General features: G+C 37.2%; 1 protein-coding gene across 2 annotated transcripts in view; it reads left to right on the plus strand.

Moving 5' to 3' along the window:
* The window catches only part of esama (endothelial cell adhesion molecule a), a 32,086-nt gene extending 13,344 nt beyond the window's left edge, over positions 1–18,742 (plus strand). For both annotated transcript variants that reach the window (XM_057321048.1, XM_057321047.1), the window contains exons 2-7: positions 11,901–12,043; positions 14,216–14,417; positions 14,955–15,110; positions 15,275–15,397; positions 15,755–15,884; positions 15,986–18,742. In XM_057321048.1, the coding sequence (XP_057177031.1) occupies positions 11,901–12,043; positions 14,216–14,417; positions 14,955–15,110; positions 15,275–15,397; positions 15,755–15,884; positions 15,986–16,451 (1,220 nt within the window). In that variant the 3' untranslated portion in view covers positions 16,452–18,742. The remainder of the gene's footprint in view (positions 1–11,900; positions 12,044–14,215; positions 14,418–14,954; positions 15,111–15,274; positions 15,398–15,754; positions 15,885–15,985) is intronic.
* The last annotated feature ends 80 nt before the right edge of the window (positions 18,743–18,822 follow it).

The raw sequence follows: 18,822 nt of genomic DNA on the forward strand, positions 1-18,822 counted from the left end.
GTGACTAATAGGGATATTTGCAAAGCAAGATCAATATTAAAGGTCATTTTTTGATACAATATTAAAATTTCAATTACATAGTGAAATGAAATGATTAATTTCTGCAAATAAGATATTTTATCAGTGGTTGTCAAAAGCCAAGTTCTCACTTAAAGGATTTACAGTAATTTAATTTTAATATAAAGGGATTTTATTGGCTGAGGACATGCAACATATCTTGTATTTGTGTGTTTTCACATATTGCATTTGTATTTGAAAGACGTGTTGATCTTTGGCCATCAAAGGGCTTTGTGTTGTGTCGTGGGCAGTAGTGGAATTTTTTCCCACTCATCTACTATTCTGGTAGATTAATAGCTGTTGGCTGAGGAAAATGTCACTAACTGATTACAGCAGTAATGTTGCCCTGAAGATATGACAGTGACACAAACAATTACTTTAACACTCACAGCAAGTTGTATTTGTTACGTGTATACAACTGCGTGCCTGCATGTGTGAAGTGGCCACTTCGATCCAGCTCCATACACGTGTGTTTATGTGATGAGAGGGATTTTAAGAATAGGATATATTTGGCATTGCTAGATTTGAGAATTCACTAAACTTTGCGGCTTATCGTGTTATCATCTTAATCCACACTTTTTAAAGTTTGTTTGCTGCTGTTTTTTGTGCTTTGCACTTCAGTCTGAGGTGCTTAAGATTCTCTCATCTGTGCCAGTATAAAGCATGGCAGTAGGGGGGAAGGATGCTTCTGATTTCATTTCCTCTCATTATTTAATCATTTACATTCATTAAATCAAACTAAATTTAATACATATTTTTTACGAACATATACCAATATAAAAATCAAAAATTTCAATATTGCCTAATTATATAAAAATCATTGTACAAATTATTGCAAATCTATGGTGAAAGTTATATTGGCCAGCTTTTGTTTGCATCAAGGCAAGATGTTATAAGATCTAGACAGTTTCCATTTTTTGACCAAACTCTAGTCCAGCTAAAATGATGTAACTATTAAGTTAATAGTTAGTCTAGTGGACGAAAGCACAATTTTATGCATTGATCCCAAAGCGAGATTCTGTGATTTAAAAATGTCTTGTAGAGTTGCTAAAATACATTTTGGGAACCCCTGTCTAGAAAGAGCAGAGATTACATGTTCATGCAACCCCACAGCTTGTTCGTTTTCATTTCTGTACATTCAGCAGGATGAAGTACACAAATCCATCCTCTCTTAGCACTCATTCTCAGTGGGAGACAGATAAATGCTTGGACTGGTCCTAGTGGACCTGTGCGTGTAGCGCTTTCTCATTTCAAACTCATAGCTGCTCAAGGTCAGACTGCTCGCCCTAGTGCAAATAACTTTTCTTTGGAACCTTCGCAACAAGAAATCACACTAAAGTGCCACCAGCTTGTGTCTCAAGAGACTCACTTCTGTGGATCTGTGGAGTTTGTTCATGATCTAAAACGTCTTAAATTTGACGAACGTTCCTTTTCAGCTAGTTATATGTACTTACGTTTCTGGATTTCTAATTGTACTGTAATGCCATGCAACACAGATTTCAGTCAATGTCAGAAGTTATTTTGAAAACCACTTTAAAGTCCAGGCTGGATTTGGTTTAACATGCTTTGAATTTGCTTTGTTGAGATCAGGACTCGGAGGGGTGTCATATTTGAAACCTACAGTGTCGCCCTGGATGAGTAGAAAACTAGTTAAACGTTTATCTAAATTATACCGTCCCAAAATGAAGATTATGACACAGGTTACTATCACTGTGTCATAGTACAAACATTAAAATCAGTATATATGCCATCATAAAGCTCATCCTAGATCAGCAGGCCTTTAATGGGATTTGATATACGTATTATAAATATCAAGGCCACTTGTTAAGCTTTATCTGGGTTGTGGGTGTCTGGATGATGATTAATTCATGAGCACGTTGATGTCAGATTCAAACCACCTGTCAGTCAGACGTTGCATTTGCTCCTGTATGGCATCATCTGATTTAATTGGTTTATGACATCAGAGGTTCAACTGATATTGAAATATTAAAATGATTCTCCTCGCTGTTTCAACTTTAGTTTCTTATACAGTATAAATGAATCAAGCATAAAAATACACAGTAAATGGACCTTTTTGGAAACTTAGTATTGAGGGCAAAAAAAGTATAGGGTGCTTGTATTGTATACTCTCCTATGCCAAGTATAGACTATTTTGCTTTTTAACAATGTGTCTAACATTGTGTTTTAGTTCTAAATGTTCTATTGGGTGTATTTTGTTGTATTAATGTTTGGGTGGTGTTAAAGAATGAAGTGCTTCTGGACCCGTGTATTCAGTATGTACCGTAAACATGTTTTCTGTTGTTTTACGCTGAATGTGTGCGTTGTGGCAATCGAAAGCATTTCGTAGATGTAATAGCATTTCTTAAACTTTAAATAATTTATTGTTGTTATTTTTTGATTACCGTGGCCTAACCTGCCCCTGTAGGAATTTTGCCAAGGGTGGTGACGCTCAATACATTGTGTTTTCCATAAACAGCTCCTCTCTGTTCTCTCAGGGACTTTCTCTGTTTTCATAACGAAATATTTTCAAAAAATAATTTGCTTTGTGCACATTGGCTGCTCTTTCACCTCGTGAAGGGGCGGCCACAGAAACCAGTATTCACACTTGGGATATATTGTCATATACACAGCGTGAAAGTTTGATCAAAGGCGTGACCTCAGCAGAAGGAAACCTGACCTGCCCCAGGATGTGCATGCGTGCGTCTGAGACGTGCCACAGGATCTACTTCCTTTTGGCTTCTGTTTGTTTTGATGTTCTTCAGGTTAATCAGCTCCCTCAGAAGCACAAACACAAAACAGAAGTGATTTATTGTAGCCATATGAAGTTTCACCCCCCTCATGCCCAAAACGTAACATTCTTGATGTCTTCCCGGCCTTCTCGCCACCGTGTGAAGTGAACTTTACTCATTGGTTGTGGTCTTGTGTGTTTTTAGGGCAGGTTTATCAGTGGAATTACATTGGCAGATCCAAACTGTGTTAATATTCGCGACAGCCTCCTTAAACTGATGTGACAGCGTGTGGGAACAGTAAATCTTCTGAGAGTGTAATGTAATCCATCCCTCATGATGTTGGGCTTGTCTCAGGGTGTTGCTAATTCTTTTGCTAGCTAAGCTACGCTGCTCTATTTTTGGCTCGAAAGTGACATTTTCCAGTATGTATGATTTTTTTTTTCGAAGATAAAGGACAGAAAAAGGGCACAGAGAAAGCTGTATGTTTTTCTTTTTGATGGTATTCACTGCCACACGCTATATATGGACGCATATACGATTTCTCCTTGGACTGAGTAATTCTTTATTTAGCTAAAAAAACATTGTTATCGGTTCTCATGTCAAATTAAGATTAATGCCTAAGCTTGCCCACAAGAGAACTTTTATCTTCAGCTGTGTCTAAAAGTCTGACATATAAAGAGCCACATTTAAATGCGGGTCTTTATCGAAGTGTCCATACTGTTTCTCGAACGGGAACCGATAAAGAGTTTTTATCCGAGAGGGTGCTGCAGGAATCCGAATGAAGCTGTGCTTTTCCTGGCAAAAAGAGTCACACGAGCTGTGCAGTGCCTATAGATAAGGCTTGTTGATTTATCTGCACTCATTCTCCTTATTATTTAGTAGGATTGAGCTTTGTGGTAATTACAGGGATTGCCTTCACAGTTGGCTAATTCATTTTTGGGCATCAGATCAACATTATGTGGCTTAATTAACAAATGCATTAATTAGTCCTATTTTACACAAGTAGGCGTATTTTGATAACAGACTAAAAGTTATGAGGCATATAGCGAGGAAACTTCCCTGCATTCTTAAATACTAGAAATTAAATCGAGGCACAATTGGTCTATTTTAATTTGAATCCAAAAGGATTTTTGGATTTCAAAAATCCTTTCTGAAAATATATATTTTTTAAAAACGTTTATTATGTAGCTGCTGTGGCCACCAAAATGTTTTTGAAAATATAAAAATATACTTTTATAATGTAGCTACTGAGCCACCAAAATGTTGAATTGTTGAAATGTTGAATTGACAAATTGTGTTGAATTGTAGACAAAGGAAAACCGGTCAGTTTTTTTATTTGGTTTTGTTGACAAATAAACCGTAAATGTATCCTGTGGTGTGACAGCAAAATTTTGAGAATAAAACTAACTGCATCTAGCATGCTAAATATTAATAATATACAACAATATATTATGAACAGTTTTTCTAAATCATTTCTAAATTGCCCATTCATAGCAATAGAACTACTGTATGGCATCTCTATGATCCCTTCCCCCTACTATGGCAGTAAATGGGGGATGAGATCTGTTTGGTTACTGACATTCTTCCAAATATCTTCCTTTGTGTTCAGCAGAACAAAGACATTTATTTATACAGGTTTGGAACAATCTGAGGATGAGTAAATGATGACCGAATTTTCATTTTTGGGTGAACTATCCCTTTACCATGTTTCATAGTGCAGATGAAATTCATATCACATACGCTGACCCCATGCAGCGATACAGTGTTTGATTTAATACAGTCTTAAACACAGGGGTGATAGTCTCCTGTGCCGGATCAGATTGAAGGCATGAGGTTTGTGTGTCGCAGATGATCACATTGTGCATCTCCTGTAATACACAGGGTAATCCCGGCAAAATTCATCATGTTAATCCAATGTCTCCTGGACAGATAGCGGCACCTGCCACCTCTCAGTATTCTACAGATTTGACTCCCAGCTGTCAGTCACTAAGTTCGAATCTGGGACAGAGGAGCAACTCCATTGTAATGATTAAAACATTCAGGAGAGAGACTTCTGTCAAACTGAAATAGCATATTTCAGGATATTATAGAGCTTGCAGGTGTGGGTCTGTGTATATGTTTGTTTGACCTTGCATCCTCCTTTACTAATCTCTGTGGGTGTCTCAGGCTTTGTCTTATCTGCCTAGCTTAGTTTCCTGTGTGCCTGCTTTAACACAATGCACAGGAAACAGGAAGGAAGGAAACAGGAAATGGCTGCAGGACTAAAGGCTCTGCGTTCATTTACTGCTCGCTGTGGAAGTTGCCCATATATGATCAAGAAGAGTTTTTTTAAACGGTGGCTTTCTGCATTTTAGATAAGTGACACCAAAACATTTCCAGGCTCACCCAAAAGTATAAGTAAAGTTTCACAATTCTCATTAATGTGTGTCTGTATGTTTTTTAAATCATTTTTCTAAGTGGTGATTCTTATAATATTACACCGTGTCTACACCGGGCGCGACACGACACAACACACGGCTTGTTTAATGGGTTTGTCGCGTTGTGCCGCGCCGTATCCAGTGTGGACAAAATGTTAAATTATAATGGGTTCTAATTAGGGCTGTCACGATAAACTGACGATAAATATCACGTGATTTATGCACAGCTTTTGAGTGAAGTACGGGAAAATGCTGCTGCATCCGAAAGCCAGAGGGCGCTCTCGTGCGGAAACTCCAAATAAACACTGCAGAAGAAGACCATAACACGTTATAGAATCTAGGAAATGCCTATGGGCATCTTTTTATCACTGTTACTCAAGCCTCATCAGGTATTTTAATGATAATAAAGTATATTTATAATGATCATGTTTGACGGGTGTTGCTTTTTCAAATGCACGTTATAAGCGACTCAAACTCGCACTGCTTTTAGATCGAGCAGCATTTCCTACTGATCCCAGAGCCACGGACAAGCTACACATAAAAAAAATCGCCACGGACAAGCTACACATAAAAAAAATCGCCACATTGCATATCGCAACCAGCTCGATTACAATACGATTTAGTGGTATTGCAATAAATTATCGTGCAGCCCTAGTTCTAATGAGTTTCTGTTGTCATTTGTCGTGTCGCATCGCGCTGGTAGCATTCGGTGTAGACACGGTGTTAGCATCACTGTCATTTTTCAATGTATTACATAAACAAAACATAAAAAAAGCTTTCCTGTAGCTAAGTGGCTAGAGCATGGCGCTAGCAACGCCAGGTTCATGGGTTCGATCCCAGGGATTGCACATACTTAGAAACAAATGTATAGTGTAATGCAATGTAAGTCGCTTTGGATAAAAGCGTCTGCTAAATGCTTAAAAATATAAATATGTAAATGTTATTCATAAAAACAGTAGCCATTCATAAATAAGCATCATTTTAAGTTGGTAAAAACATTATTTAGGAATACATTGAAGTTGTATATTGTTTTTTTACATTACAATAATAAGAATAAGATTTGGTTTGAGAATGTGGGAGGAATGTGCTGTATGGTCAGGAAAATATCATTTCACGTTAAAAAAAGCCAACATTTTCTTGCAACAACCCAGGTTAGAAAAAGTACACTACACTTTATTTAATACACGTACATACACCGCAGGTCCCCTTACATGGAATTTGCCATGTTGTTTCTACAGTAGCCCAAAACGGACAAACTACTGCTCTACAGACGTGTTTTGTAAATAAATGATCTCCTTCGGGAAAGAAGTGAAAACGTGACGATATCTTTGTCCTGTGAGAGCCGTCGTTGTGCTTCAAAGGAGAGGGGTGGAGTGAGCTGTTGGTTGCAATTCGCCACCTTACCGCTAGATGCCACTGAATTTCATACACTGGACCTTTAGGTGTATTATAGTAAACGTTTTCACCTGGGAAAGCATGAATGATTTTGAATTCTTTATATGGATCCAGATTTTCTCTAGTCTCTGTATACCCTCTCTGCACAATCCGCAGGACTGTGGTGTAATTCTGAATCAGATTTCTCAGAACCCTCATTACCGCTTCAATTAACCTTGTGCTGCTCAGCTCCACTAAAGCCGATCGGAGAGGCGCTTATCAATCCTGTTGATCATCACATTCACACAGATTGTGGATAACACACAATCTTACCCCTGCAATTAAACTAATGACTTATAAATATTTCTCAAATGAACCGAACAGAGAGTCGCAGTTTGATAGAGCTGATGTTCTCTAGCCGCTGTCATGCGTTGTCTGTAATTACGGAGAGATGGTGGGGTGGAAAACTAGAAGAGAGAGAAGCCACATGAGAGATTGAAAAGAGGAAAAATACAACGATTGAGACTAGAATGTAAGAAGAGATCTTGTTTATTGAAGCAGATGTGTCTAACCGCTGATGTGTTTTAATGCATTTTCTATCCTCAAGATTTCGATTTTTGTACATGATTTGCCCTTGCAATGCACTGGAAAGTCGCTTTGGAAAAAGCATCTGCCAAATGCATGAATGTAAATGAGTATCAGTTGTTTTTAACATAACATTTTAATTTAAATACATTTTATGTGGAAAGGCAATTACACTTTTAGCATTCTGTATTACTTGGATGTACATTTTTTACAAAAACAATAATTGATGAACCCCCTGCGGTACTGCCAAAGACCTGCTGGGGGTGGTTGGAGACCCCATTTTCTTAAAACCACACAAATTGCCCCTACCACAGGGAATTATTACAGAAGCACTTGGAAATTGTCATATCAGTAACATGAAGGAAGGCAACAGTCAAACTCTGTGTCTCTCAGATGTGAAGTGGAGTGTGACGGTGGACTATCAGTTCTTGGATCGATCTGATCAAGCCTTTAGAGTCAAGATTAGATTTGTTATTTTCAGTTGGCTCTGTTTGTAGGAGCATCTTTAATTATTTTGGGTGTTCCCTTGTCTTATCTGTCATAACTTTGCAGTGCAGATAGAGGTCAGACCGGAAGTGCCGACCTCCGCCCCAATACACCACAACCACGCAAACTGTCAGATGCATCAAAGGGCTTTTATCTGAACTCCTTATCAAAGAATAAATAGAATAATTTCAGCTCTTCCTGCAATTAAAACCATCAACATCAACAAGTCTGTCATTTATCCACCCTCATGTTGATCTAAACCTGTACGGTATGACTCTATCTTCTGTAAAAGAATAAAGCAGATATTTTGAGAAATGTCTCAGTGGTTTTGTGTCCGTACAATGGAAGTCAATGGGGGCCAATGTTGTTTGGTTACCGACGTTCTTTAAAATATTTTTTGTGTTCTGCAGAAGAAAGAAAGTCACACACTTTTGAAATGGCATGAGAGTGAGTACAGTGAATGATGAAAGAATGTTCATTTTTGGACCCGATGCATGTGCACAATACAGTAAAGTGTCAGTTTTGTGTCAACGCAGCACTTATCATAATGGGATTTTCAAAGACATGCTTGCTGAATGAGATTTTTTAATTTGGTTCTTTTATATATTGTCAAATTTCTGAATCAGCAGTCTTCCACAATAATGCTTTAGGTTCACTTGATGTAAAGCAAGCGCTTTGCACAGAAAGCTTTAACACTGGAACTTTCTCTGAGGTCACACATGTGCAGTCACATGTTCCATATGAGAGGACTTTCTAGGACAAAACCCTTCATATGATTTGTCTTTTGGATTGAACGGTAGCACATCTCAACGTTTTGGTTGAAGATGACATCTCATCTCCTCTCCAGCTGTGTGGCAGCTGTAAGATTAATTCATGCTCATGATCGCTCCATCTTCATTCCATCCTCATTCCACTCTCTAACATATATTATTCACATCAGAAAGGATGAGAGCAGATTTAACAGTGAACTTCTGATGGAGGAGAGCATGGCTTTGACGTTGCTTATAAGAAGAGTCCCCTGCTTTCCTTCACTTATCTTCTGGACTTTCTTCTGCATTTCAGTCGTCGAGGGCAGGTCTACTTCATTATAAAGATTTCATCAATTCCAGGAGAACGAATGAAAAATAATAAGCACGGGATGTACCGTAGAGGGGTTGGGTATCCAAAGAACGTGATATTTACTCTTCATTGTCGTTTTGACATTAATGAGAAAAACCTTCCCTGAAATGTTCTTGGTTGGACAAAAGGAAGAACAAAGAAAAGCACATTTGCATTAGCGCAACATTTGCGAGCGCAGATGATGGACTCTATAATGTCAAGAGTCGTTTGCAGGCTCATTAGACTGATGGGATTGAGTCTGCTGGAAAGTTTTATCATTAAGGAGCGAAAATAATTCCTGTTTATTAGAAGACACTGTGATGTTTGTGTGCCACGTTTCTAGCATAACACCCGAAACACGAGGAAATCAGAAAAACAAGCAGACAAGCAAAATCAAAAAGGAGAAGTCTTTTTTTTAATTCATTTATCAAATGCTTTTTTCCAAAGTAACTTACAGTAGAACTGGGGGAATATTAAACATATTGCACTAACTTTCATATCGTGGTTGTTTCTTTTAGACACCAATGACATTCGAAAGAGAGCAAATGAATACTTATGGTTCAGTCTTATGTTTTATTCCTTAGAAAAGGTTTAATGTTCCATGTTTTCCGAGATCTATACTTTTTTCAGAGATTTCAGTTTCTCAAATAGTTCACGGATTTACTCAGACAGAAAAGCCTGAAAAAGTTAGAGATTTAATATGAATTTAACCAAAATGAAGACAAAATGACCTGTTATTTTGATTATTATTTCTATACTCTGTAAAACAAGGTGCTACAAAGGGTTCTTCACAGAACCATTTTTGGTTCCCCAAAGAACCATTTCGTACCTTTTTATGGTCTAAAAATATTTTTCCCACAACAAAGAACAGAATGTTTTTTCAGATGTTAAAGATTATTTTTTCGGAACCATTCAGCCATAAAATGGTTGTAATGTGGCACCTTCATTTTTAAGAACGCATATTTCAGGGAATTTTAGACAAAACAAAGCTGACATAAAAATTCAATAGTCTCTTAAACTGTAAAAGAACAATCTCTATGCAATAAAATGTTTCTTCTGGGAGTCCTTTGGCTTTAAAACATTTCCCTGAGGAGTTATTTAGAGCAGAGTGTCTCAATACTCAGAGTTAAATGACTATAATCAACTGGCAAAGGATCTGTTAGATCACAACACACACACACACACACACACACACGCATTCCTATGACATCACATCCTCATCACGGCATCGATGTGTTCTGGTCTCCTGTGGCATGTAAAAACAATCCTCTTTGTTACTTCGGTTGCTTCAGCCAATGAGGGAGTTTAATAGGAGGAATTAAATTCAACTAAGACGCTTATGTGGATCTGAGACACTGTGTGTTCTGAAATGAAACTTGAAAGTGCTCAAATTAATGAGCGAGGCTTGTGTTGACACAGGTTCCCTACTGAACATCAGCTATTGGATTAATCTCTTATTGAGGCTTCAAAGAGAGAGTGAGATAGAACTAGAGAAGATGTGAGATTGTTGGCGAATGTATGTGATGGTTCAGGATAAGAGGCTCTGCTGTGCTAGATGCAGATAAATCTCAGATTATAGACATACACCGGGCATACAAATACTGTACATGTACATTAGTGGCCAAAGGTGTTGTCCATTTTTGGACAACTGACATGTTCGCTCTTTATTCTGATGTTTTATTAAAGGTGTGTTTGGAGAGTAAACTGAAGCTCAGCTTTGAGAAGAATTTAAGGAAGCTTGGCAAAAATACACACAACACATGCAAACTGTATAAAGACATAACCCAGGAGAATCGACTACAAAATATTACTTTAACAAATATTAATAATTGACGTCAATGTAGCCCGTTTCATTTTCTGTGAGCTTTTGTTTGTCTGTGGATTTGAATTCAACCCATATTCCCTGATATGATGTGGTTTAACTTTTTGCCAAATCAAATCTGACAGAGCATTCAAAGCAAATCCCCAAACATCACGGTATTTCTGGAGTCTTTAGTCTTAATTTCTTTAGTGAAGTGTACCAAAGTTGTTTTGACATTATTTCTTCACGTGCTCATTTATTATAACTATTATTATAACTAGTTGTTTTCTTCACTTACACTTTATTTATAAACAAAACAATACAAGTGCGGATAATAATTGATGATTGTTTGCTGCCCTCTTCTGGTACTTGGAGTGTATTACATTCTGATTCGAGGTTACCATTTTTGTGTATAATAGTCATTGTGAAACATTGATTGAAGTCTGATCAAATTAAATTAAATTGAGTTTTTAAATTAATGCCTCTCATGAGTCGCTTTGAAAATTTGCCTTTAATACCGGTGCTCCAGTTATGGTTTTACCAACAGAGGGAGACGGATTGGAACGCAAGATTAAAAGATTTGTCCTATTTTGAATAAATAATACAACTGACCCTGATTTGCGAAAAATCTAAAAGGAAAAACCCTCTGAGTTTTCCCCTTTGACCCATCACATGAAATATTGCTAAAGATTTCCCATGAAACAGATTACTTTGATATGCATAATGCGCTTCAAATGTTATCCATTACACAAATGGTCTAAATATTTTGTAAGACGAGAGGTCGACAGAAACATGGGGTCAATCTAAAGAAGCACACAACGTCCATGTGCATGCTAGCAAACATCGGGCAGAACAAAATGTCCATGTGACGCCAAGATTCTTGTTTTATGATTAAGGGAGGGATACCACATGGGGAGCACATCATTGAGCCGGTGGACACAGCAGTTCTCTCTCGCCGCTAATCCTGAAACAAGATAGTTGCGTCATTCATTTTTCCTGTAGGCTACTTTCATTTGAAGTCCTAAAAGACGAGAGGATTTTAGAAGCAGATCCTCTTGAGTCTTTGCGCGTGGTGCATATCTGTTTCTCAAAGAGAGTGAGGGGAAGTTCCTGACCAAGCTGGCGGAACAGAAAGACAACCAGGACAGCTGGATTCAGCTTGTTTACCTCCACTTGGGGGAGTGTAAGTCACTCGTTTACCTCCACTTGGGGGAGTGTAAGTCACATCTTTTGAGAGCAGATGGAACTGTGGGTTCTTATGAAGAAATCATACTAATGCCAGTCATACTAATGGGTTGAATATCGATATTTAAGGATTTATATGTTGTTCATAAATCTTCTTTCTGGTTGCAGGTGACCTGGCCCAAATTCAGCTGCCCCAAAAAAATGTCGAAGTGATCGAAGGGAAGATGGTAGTGCTGCAGGCTTCATACACGGGTACTGAGATTCAGAGAAACACTGTCGTCTGGAACTACATGTCCAGCAATACAGAAATGGTGAGTCTTTTTGCTTTAAGTAGTTTTTTTAGCTTTTAATACATTTATTGTATGTTTTCTTTATTCAAAGCACCATTTAAACTTGTAAATCCCCCAAATTCATAACTTCATTCAAATTAAAATTAGCAGATGTGAACTATTACATTATTTTTAAATGATAACAGTTTGTGCATTGCAGAACTCAGAACTACTACCGTAAGTGTAACTGGTGGTTGTAATATCTAAGATATAATTCAATGGCTACTTGCTGTCTGGCTACCAAGACGTTTGAGATGTAAAGTGAGACAAAGGTCAAGAGTTCACACAATACAGTAAACCCCAAACCTCTTATACACACATGTACAGTACAACTTGTGTGGACATGTAGCCCAGTTTAAAGGATTGAGCGTAGATTTATAATGAAATCCGATAAGGTTATGTCATTCCAAATTAGATTTCAAAATGGTGGGGGTTATGGGTGGGATTGTAGTCGTTTGTGAATTTTTGTGAAAACGCCAAAACATTTAGCACCATCTGTGCATATTATAATTTGGATTATCATTTGCAGCATTTGCATTTATTATGTTTCTTGTGCTTTTTCTGATTATATCATTGCGAACTGATTATATGAAAAGCTGTTTTAACAGTATACTGTACATACTCAAGATAAATTGCAAGTTATTTACATTTTTATAAAAATCATTAAAAGTCATTGCCTAATGGAGCCCAATGTCAAGATAATTGCATACAAAGACAAACAAGCTACGTAGAATCGGTTGATTTGTTTTGTGTGATCACCACATTAGAGGTAAAAACATGATGAAATGAACAGTGCTGCTTGATTTATATTGACAATATAATTGCAAATACATACTGTAGGGAACATTCGACATGTTGCCCAGTACAGAACCACACTGTTTTAATTGGATTATATTGAAAACACTACAGTAAGTGGGTCATCTCATCATCTGCAAGCTCAGGCCATATTACCTCAAGATCTAGTATAATACCATGATTGAAATGTCCACTCTTGGCAGCATTTGTGTTTTATTTCGCGTGACAGTAGCATCTCATTAATCGCTAAGAAACCGCATAATCTGCAGATTTGTAATGCGCTGTATATTCTTCAGATTATTTTGTCACACAGCCTCTGTTCACGGAAAATTCTGTCCTCAACCTCTGAGAATGGTAATCTCATATCAAATTAAATTGATCATAGTGTCTGTCATAGCGTATCACGAGTAACAGATACATTATTCTCATTTGGCTCTGCTTTTTTGGTATTTGTATTTTTAAGATTTTTTGATATTTTACATGATTATTAGTTTTACAAACTGAAGAAAAATTGCAATATGTAAATTTGTGAAATAAGATCATACGCAATATATGATACAATAATGTTTGCATTTGTAAACTCATTTTGAATTCTATTCAAATAATTGTAAAACTGAAAATTATATAGCCAACATTTCACATTCTTTCTGGGAAAAGAAAGCATCCTTTCTGTCTCACAAGTCTCTCTGACATAGACCTAAAACTTAAAATTTTCCCCCTTGATTTCCTTCATTCATTTAACTAAAATTGACAATGTGACATTATATTTTGACTATACATTAAAATCATCAAGTTATTGCAAAATGCACATCTGCTATATTTTAATAAGTTTGATTTATCTACCCTAAAACAAACTGTGCTTATGATTTTGTCTCAAACAAACTGTATAGAATTTGCTTTAGACTGAATTGATCTGAGCAGAGTCTCGCACAGACACAAGCCAAATCACTTTACCATATTATACTCTATGATTAAAGGGACCGTTCACCCCAAAATGGAAATTCTGTCATCATTTAGAAGACATTTTGAAAAATGTTGGTACCAAAAACCGTTGGTCCCCATTGACTTCTATTGTATGGACACAAAAATCAATGCAAATCAATGGGGACCAATGGAAGAAAGAAAGTCATACAGGTTTGAAATGTCAAGAGGGTGAGTAAATGATGACAGACTTTGCTTTTGGGTAAAAGATCCCTTTAAACGTACACGTTTACTCATGAATTTAGCAGCAGTAAGCAGCACAGCAAAAATACAAGCAAACAAAAGAGACTAAATAAAATAGGCAATTAAGAGACGTCTCCTTTTTGCCTGACTCATTATCAAACATGCCTTTGTTTAATCGCCCTCATCTTTCTATAGATCATCTCATATGTTGGTGGACAGTTGAGTCACCGCAGTGCCCAGTTTGCAGGACGGGTCGGTTTTAACAAAGCAATGCCCAACACCGACCTGTCCCTGTTCATAAACAACACAAAAGCATCTGACTCAGGACGGTACATGTGTCAGGTGATCATCCCCGGGGCCTCAGGGCTCACTGGAGAGCTGACCCTCGATGTGAAGGGTGCGTATGTATTATCATATAGTTCAAACACCCATGCATCATCCCCTGAACTTGTTTTAATGGTCATTTTGTGAAAAGGGGCTCTCAAAGTGCTGCCTAAAAAATACAGCTCACTAGGTTTTTAAAAACACAGTGAAAATCACACTGGTGTAGTGTACAGTATACAGTATATTGCTACAGTGTTAAAAGGGATAGTTCGTCCAAAAGGAATATTCTGTGATTTGTTCACCCTCGTGTCATTCAAAACCTGTGACTCTTTCTTCTGTAAAACACAAAAGAAGATATTTTGGAGAATGTCTCAGTGGTTTGTTTGTTTGTACAAAATATCTTCTTTTGTGTTCTGCTAAAGAAAGAAAGTCGTACAGGTTCGGAATGACACGAGGGTGAGTAAATGATGCAAGAATTTTCATTTTTGGGTGAACCATCCGTTTCCTGAGAGCCTTCTTAATCCTGTTTGCCATTCAATTGCTTTTGTAAGCACACAATGATGATTTATTGTATTGCTATACATCACACACATTTTTTTGTCTGTTTTAGTCCCTCCCTCTGTTCCGGTGTGTAAAATTATTGGGAAACCAGTTCTTAAAGGAAACATCACACTCAGCTGTAACTCAGAATCTGGAAAACCAGCCCCCATATACAAGTGGACAAGAACCAGCCCCTCCTCAGAAGTCTTCTTTTCACCTGCGCTAAGTGAGCCTGTCATCATTTATCCCTGTGAATTTAATTATAATCTCATTTTGAGAAGTTGTGTCTCTTCAAATATTGGATATATAGTTTTTTAACATGAAAGTTTTACTGTGTGATCTTGTGTGTTTCATGTTTGATTACATATGCAATGTGTCGTGTTTTTGTAGATGAAACAGCGGGAACTTTGAAACTGAACAATCTGAGCAGTAATATGTCAGGAAAATACATGTGCATTTCATCCAACTCTGCAGGAGAGGAGTCGTGCTACTACGACCTGAACGTTATCACTTGTATGTACATTAGTGGCTTTCTGCTCATTGCACAATTGTGACCCTCCATGTGAAAACCCAGCGAAAGTCATTTTTTGTGATTTACTGTTATGTACATAAAATCATCCTACAAAAATGTCAAAAACATTGTGTGAAAATATATAACCTTGACATCTTTAATATTGACTGAGTAAGGCCATGTTAAAGTTCGAAATTGTAGTGAAATGAATCATTAAAATGAAATGCCTGCTATCCCAAAGTTATATTAAGACTTTAGTCTGGTTTTCACAGGCAGAGCCTCAAATATTTTCTCTCTTTCTAATAACACAATGCTTAATGAGTTCAATTATGTAACTATCTTGTTTTTTTTCTCTACAGCAACTAATGCCGGTGTCATTGCTGGTGCTACGGTGGGTTGCATTGTGGGGGTCGTCCTGATCATTCTCGTCATCTTCTTCTTGTGGACGAGAAGAAAAGACACGGAAGATGATATAGCCAACGAAATCAAGTAAAAAAATTTAGTAAAACATTTTTTTTTTGCCATACAGAGTATGAGAAATGTTACTTGAAGAGTAGAGTCTAACTGGTGCTGTTATGTGTGTGTAACAGGGAAGATGCTCAAGCTCCTAAACGCGTCTCATGGGCCAAAAGTGGCACCGGATCTGACATCATCTCTAAAAACGGCACCCTTTCCTCCATAAACACCAGCCCTCACCCACGGGACACCCACAACCACCATTATTACCCCCACTGTCACCCACCGTCTGACACCGCCTCCATCATCACAGCCACGGGCAGCACAGCCGGGTACCGCTCTCAGCCACCAGCAGATTCCACGCTGGAACGTACGTTGCCGGGTTACAACACCAACCCTTCCCTTCCCCGAGGACCCTTGGGACCCCACAGCACCAACGGAGGCTCCATGCACCCCTCAGTCCCCCAGACAGCCTCTGCACAGCCGCAGATTCCACGTCCGCCCATAATCCCCACCACCGTAACTGCTGCCAACATCTCCCGCATGGGAGGGGTGCCCATTATGGTGCCAGCTCAAAACCAGGCTGGCTCACTGGTGTAGGATCAAACTATTCTGCTGCACCTCTGAAGGTAAAACGTTCAAGTGGGGCTAATACCTGCGACCTCACAAACTGAAGCACATTGGAAAGGACAAATTGTAACTGATACTGTAAATTCATTGCCTCATTTTATGGAAACGGTGTAATGCAGTGTGATGTAATTTTTTACATTTTTATTTTTTAATAAAATAAATGTAATTAGGTATATGTAAAGAGCTTGAGTAATACTGCACATTTTCTTATTTTATACAATCATTGTTTACTGCTTTTTTAAGTGTTCCATAAAAGTTTTAACGTTTCTTTACTCGGTTTATGAAAAGTTGAACTCGTGATGAAAAGAGAATGGAAACTATTAAGATTATTTACGTTTTCCATGTAAAGAATCATCCATTTATTTTATTTTATTTAGGATATTTTTGCAAACTAAAGATGCTAACTTGCCTTGATGAAAACAAATGAAAATTCCATATTATAATATAGAATAATCACAAGAGCACAGAGAATGTCAACAGCCTCCACTTATATAGAGTGATATATATTAAGATGCTATACATTTGCCTTCTAATGTTTTCTTTGGCCAAAAAATATATCTAGTTAGAAACAAATCTGTGTTCTTAGCTCTTATGAATATATGGTAGCTCTCTTTTTAGAAGTGTAGAATTTGGCAGTAGCTTATTTATATATGTATAACATTTTGTACCCTATGATGTGGTTTACAACTATCATAGGGCTGATAATGTAAAAAATATAATTATGACTATTTATGAACATTCCTCTACTATAAATGTAATGTAATGTATTTTTTGTAAGTCAGTGGTTATCATTTCATGACAGCAGATAAAGACAAGATTTTTCTGTTAATAGGGTATAATGGATACAAACTAAAGATTTACTGTTGAAGGGTTCACACTGGTAACTTGCTGTCATTACACGTACTGTTTAAAGCTGTCTAAAACAAACAATATTATTTGTTAACAAGTGATCCCACACGTGAGATTATGAGGCTGTAGATGGAAGTTCTAAGGATAAAAGGACCATTTTACAAGAAAATAAGTACACAAATAAATAAAGTATTCTGTAAACAAAAGGACATTTGAGCATGACCTCCGATCAGACCAATATCATGAATCAGTCTACTTGTGTTTATAATTGCTTTGTGAGCAAATGCTGAATGGATTTCCATTACAGGGCACTGAATTTTACAACACAACTGTTTTAAATGCATTAAATATGTTCTAATACATTGCCTGTATGCTAACAAACTTAGTATACTGGCTGTATTCATGTCAGTCATGGTTTAGACACTGGACAACCTCAAACCGCTCAGTAAATAAGACATTCATGGTCTGTGGATGTTTTGTATTCATATTTTTTATTAAAAGGAACTGTAAAAAGCATTCTGGTAATAATGTATCGTCACTGTTATATGATCAGTAGGGCAGCGTTTGTGGCGTTGAGAATCTGAGATTTTTGGTAGATATTTCCTACCAATTTTTGTAAAAGAAGAACTTTGGTTCAAGGGTTCACCATCTATTCTTAATAGATACGTCCTTAGGGAGAAGCACGCTTATTTACCCTAATATTGTGTCACGAAAATGGCTTATTTGGAGAAGTAAATGTGTTGTAACATTCATTAACACAACAGCAGACGGTTGGTATCAGTCGCCTACATCGCAGATCTACGCTGACGTCACTATATTTTTAAATATGTGAAAAAATTGAAATGACCATTACTGGATTGCAGATTAGTGCAGTTTAGTATTTCTTGAAGGACAGACGAGCAGCAGTGACTTGCTTGTATGCAGTGACTGACCTCTAGTGGAATATAGAGGTATTACATACATTGAGGAGGAAAAGATAAACGGACTTTGACAGGGTTTGACATTTATTGGATCTATAACTCAGCAATACTTAACATTCCTCCATGTCCCTTAGTAAATAAGAAATATATACATTAAAAGATGTAAGCACAAGGCATGAATGACAATTAATGTTGTCAAAAAAAAGGTTCTATAAAAACAAATAGTACATTGTCAAATAAATGTAGAACTGTATATAACATACACAGGATGAAAAAAAATGGGTTATTCAAAATGAGATAAGTCACAAGGGTTTTCCCAACTTGGCATTAATGTAGAACACGAAACATGCTGTATTTTCAAACAACTTGGCTGAAATGAAGCCACAATACTAAAACAGCAAAAAGCAGAAAGTCAGGATGGAGTATTTTTCAAATGTGCTCTTAAATCAATGCATCTACGCATTGCTGAGATGAAATAATGCCCTTCTCATCACCTGCCTTCCAAACGGATGTGAATGATAGTGTTATGTAATATTGCCTGATGTTAGGCTTGTCTAAAAAAAATAAAAAAT

This window comes from Triplophysa rosa, linkage group LG22 (assembly GCF_024868665.1).
Source record: "Triplophysa rosa linkage group LG22, Trosa_1v2, whole genome shotgun sequence".
In the NCBI taxonomy this organism is placed as follows: domain Eukaryota; kingdom Metazoa; phylum Chordata; class Actinopteri; order Cypriniformes; family Nemacheilidae; genus Triplophysa; species Triplophysa rosa.